Below are 3,820 nucleotides of genomic sequence, written 5' to 3' on the forward strand. Positions count from 1 at the left end.
GGAAGGAAAATACTGCAGGAATACCAGCAAAGAAATCATCCTGATAGACCTGCAGCATCCAAGAACAAGAAGAACACTAGAGAGGGAGGTAACCCCAAGACCAACACCGCTGGGGACTGTCCTATTCTCAAGGGGGTGGCCCAAGACCACGCACACCCTGAGCCTCCCCCTCCAATGGGCACTGTCACAGCTGCCAGGGGCAAGGGGTTCACAGGTTCCAGTAATATCGAGGACCTAGAAAGGCGCTGCCAGCATCTGGTGCTCGCCCTGGACTCCAGCAGAACACAAATCCAGCAGCTGCGCAGTGACATCCAACAAATGAAGCACAAGAAGGAAGACCTGCAGGACCAACAGAGGGAGGAGAACCAGAAGATGGCCTGTGTGCAGGAAGCGCTGAGAGTAGAGCTGGAGCAGCACAAGCTGTGCATACAGGTGCTGAGTTCAGAGAAGTGGGATTTGCAGTCTGCCCTGGCCCACATGCAGCAGGTGGCCAGTGAAAGAGCACTAGAGCAGGAGAGTCTCACCCGCCGCCTGCAGGCTGCAGAGCAGCGCATGGCAGAGCTAGAGATGACCTCGTCTGCAGACTCCACCAAGCAGACAGAGGCCGAGCAGAACAACATAGAGCTGCTGAAGGCCCTGAACCGTGTGAAGCTGCAGCTCCAGGCAAAGGCCAGATGCTGTGAAGACCTGGAGGATGAGAACACAGAGCTACAGGAGAGGCTGGAAGAGCTCCTGACCCAGAAGGCCGCCATGAAGATCCAAATGCAGGAGGGCCAGCAGGCACTAGAGGAGCGGGCAGGGTTGGAAAGTCAGGTCAACCACATGAGAGAGGTGGTGAGAGCATTGCAGTTGGAGAGACAGCTTTGCCGAGGACCTGAGGGTGGAGAGGTGCACAGGGCAGGAGAAGGTCCAGCAGCTGGCAGAGCAGGTGAGCCAGCTGAGAGAAGAGAAGGAGCAGGGGCTGGGGCAGGTTGGAGAGCTGGAGAGCAGGCTGGTGGAGCTGAGAAAGCAGCTGTCAGAGCTGCAGCCCCCGCAGCCCCCCGCAGGCCCATGTGAGGCTGAGCAGCAGCTGCAGGCCCAGGCCCTGCAGTGGCAGCAGGAGCTCAAGAACGTGCAGGAGCAGCTTCAACATGCAGGTGGAGGAGAACCAGAGCCTCGGTCTCCAGCTGCTGGAGCAGCAGCAGTGGCTGTGGATCCTGCAGAAGAAGGCCGAGGAGTGGGATCAGAACGCCGAGGACCGGCGCAAGATCCTGGAGACGATGGAAAAGGAGCACGAGACCATGAGATGCACCCTGGTGCTCAACCAACAGCTCACGGAGCAGCTGGGCCAGCTGCAGGATGCCTTGCAGAGGCTGAGCGCTGAGAAGGAGGAGCTGGCCAGCCAGCTCCTCTCAGAGCAGCAGGAGAAGACAACCCTGCAGGAGAAGCTGGCCGAGCTGGAGAACTTAGAGGGCAAAAAGACGACTGAGTTCAAGAGTCAAGCCACTGAGCATCTGCAGGAGCTGCACGACCAGTACGTGGCGCAGCTGCAGGAACTCAGAGCCACGAGTGAAGAGCCCGTGTCCTGCAGCCAGCAGCTGAGCTCAGAGAAGGAGGCCCTGCAGCAGCACCTGCTGAGGCAGACCCACCTGCTGAAGCGGCTGCAGCAGGAGCAGGTGCAGTGCAAGTTGCTGGCCCAGATGGAGAGGGAGAAGTTCCAGGGCACTCTGCAGTGCCTGGAAGCCACCAGACATGAGAATGCGCAGCTGCGGGCCCAGCTGAGCTCCCTGGCTTTTCCCAGGGAAGGAGGAGGCCTGGGCACAGAAGAGAAGGATGAGGAGGCAACTGCCTCTGAAGGGTCTGTCCCGGAGGATGTGGACAACCCCCAAAGCATGTGTGATTTTTACGAGGAAGCACTGTCCATTGCGGAGTGCAAGAAGGCGAGGCTCAGCCGGCAGCTGCAGGAGCAGCAGGCCCGCTGCGGATGCCTGAGTCAGCTGGCAGCCCAGTGGCAGAGAAAGCTGGAGGGCCAGGCCCCCTTCGCAAAGCGCTGGATACATGGCCTGTTTGGGAAGAGGAAGCAGGAAGCGCAGGCGCCCAAGAAGCTGAAGATCTGCTTCCACGAAGACCTGGCCGCCCAGGTGGATGGCCAGAGTGCAGTGGATGACCTCCAGCACCGCTGCAGCCAGCTGGCACAGCACGTGAGCGCCCTGGAAGAGACCATCGTTTCCTACAAAGAGCAGATGGACGTCCTGGAGAAGCTGTGTCAGGAGAAGGACGAGTGTGTCAGCCAACTGTCCCAGGAGAAGAGGAGGAAGAGGAAGGAGCTGCAGGAGCTGCTGCTGTGCCTTGCAGGGGAGGGCACAGAGTGCCAGGACGTGATGTTGGCAGCCACCCAGGCCCCTGCTGCCCAGGCCCCCTCACACCTCGCAGGGCCCCTGAAGATGGAAGTCAGGAAGGACCAGCAAGAGTTGGAAAGCGTGTGTCTTGAAGAAAACTTGGAGCCTGGCCCTGGAGAGGCTTGCGCGCTTGGGCCCCTTGAGAGCCCCACTTCAGAGCCTCCTGTTCTGCTGCTGCCTGCTGTCAAACCCCACCAAGATCCTGCAAGCTTGAGCCGAGAGTCCTGCCTCCCTTTCTTCTATAAGGCTGAAGCAAAGGATGTGTTCGACATCATCACCATCTGAAGATTGGGGCTACTATAAAAGTTACTTTGGGCATGAGTTTAATTATAACACTGCTGGGAGTATTATGTAGGGATTAATCTAGGCCGACAGATCAGCCACCAATGAGAGGTGGCCAAATTTTGTGAATGTCCATTGGTTGCTAGTGAAGAGCCCCACGTGATATTTGTAACAAAATTCTTTCCAAGAAGATGGGAAGTTATTGTGTACTTTTTGCTTAGCATATTGTCTTAGAGATGTCATCTTTTGAACTACTTTACCTTAGCATACTGGCATTTTGTGAGATAATCCTATACTGATTTATGAAGTAGTTTTCATAATTCTTTAATTCGTTGAAGAGAAGATTGTATTTCCCTTCAAATGAATTATTTCATTTGTTATTTAACTTTATAGTTGTTACATTCATGAATTTTTAATATTGTGCACCAGCCACACAAATTCTTTTTCTATAATAAGATGATTCAAAAATAGTACACGGAGGTAATAAGTTGTCCAAACTGTGAGAAATAAGAAAATTTTATTAAGCCTGACAGTTTGCAAAAAAGTAACAGTAATACCCAAATATGTGGAGATTTCTTATAGTGGAAAAATATATAACAAAGTGCTGAACTGTAATGCAGAATCATAACACACAATTGTAGAGTGTCTATAATGAGAATGTCAAGCATCTCAATATTCCACTTATGAATTGTTCAAGTGATAAATGTGCCATATTGTTCATTGAATCAAATAAAATATTAAAATTAATTTTTTTTGTGTGTGTGTGTGTGTATGTGTGTGTGTTTATTGGTCTGCCAGCTTAACCTTAGGGGCTAGGCAGCTGTCCCTGGGCTTGTGTGTCTCTTGTGTCTTTTTAGTGGATAGAGGTAAGACTCTCACAGACTTTCCTGTCCGGCTTGGCTTCTGTTGTATTCCTCAGATCTGACCCTTCTGAGTTGCTAAGGTTACTTTTGTGAGACCTTGGGGCCCAGCGCTCTCTCTCTCTCTCTCTCTCTCTCTCTCTCTCTCTCTCTCTCTCTCTCTCTCTCTCTCTCTCTCTATCTCTATCTCTCTATCTCTATCTCTCTTTCTCTCTCTGGTGTAGGTCCTCAGACTAGAAATCAAGGCCTGGGTGCTGTCCTTAAGGCTAACTTTCTGCCACTTGAGCACTGCTGTACTTC

At 52.8% G+C, this 3,820-nt stretch overlaps 1 protein-coding gene across 1 annotated transcript; it reads left to right on the forward strand.

The window, feature by feature from the left end:
* The first annotated feature begins 1,130 nt into the window (after positions 1 to 1,130).
* Positions 1,131 to 2,663, forward strand: LOC150039675 (golgin subfamily A member 2-like). Its single transcript, XM_090327659.1, has 2 exons — positions 1,131 to 2,244; positions 2,335 to 2,663. Exons 1-2 carry the CDS (start codon positions 1,131 to 1,133, stop codon positions 2,661 to 2,663), a joined length of 1,443 nt encoding a protein of 480 aa, XP_090183785.1.
* Positions 2,664 to 3,820: the final 1,157 nt, after the last annotated feature.

The sequence above is a fragment of the Megascapheus bottae genome, unplaced genomic scaffold (genome assembly GCF_031878675.1).
Source record: "Megascapheus bottae isolate mThoBot1 unplaced genomic scaffold, mThoBot2.hap1 HAP1_SCAFFOLD_53, whole genome shotgun sequence".
In the NCBI taxonomy this organism is placed as follows: domain Eukaryota; kingdom Metazoa; phylum Chordata; class Mammalia; order Rodentia; family Geomyidae; genus Megascapheus; species Megascapheus bottae.

Bases quoted from the DNA above. Each gene is read 5' to 3' on its own strand.
- LOC150039675 (XM_090327659.1), top strand. From the start codon at position 1,131: ATGCAGGTGGAGGAGAACCAGAGCCTCGGTCTCCAGCTGCTGGAGCAG. The intron at 2,245-2,334 runs GTCAGGAGAAGG...TGTGCCTTGCAG, and splicing joins GGACGTCCTGGAGAAGCTGT to GGGAGGGCACAGAGTGCCAG.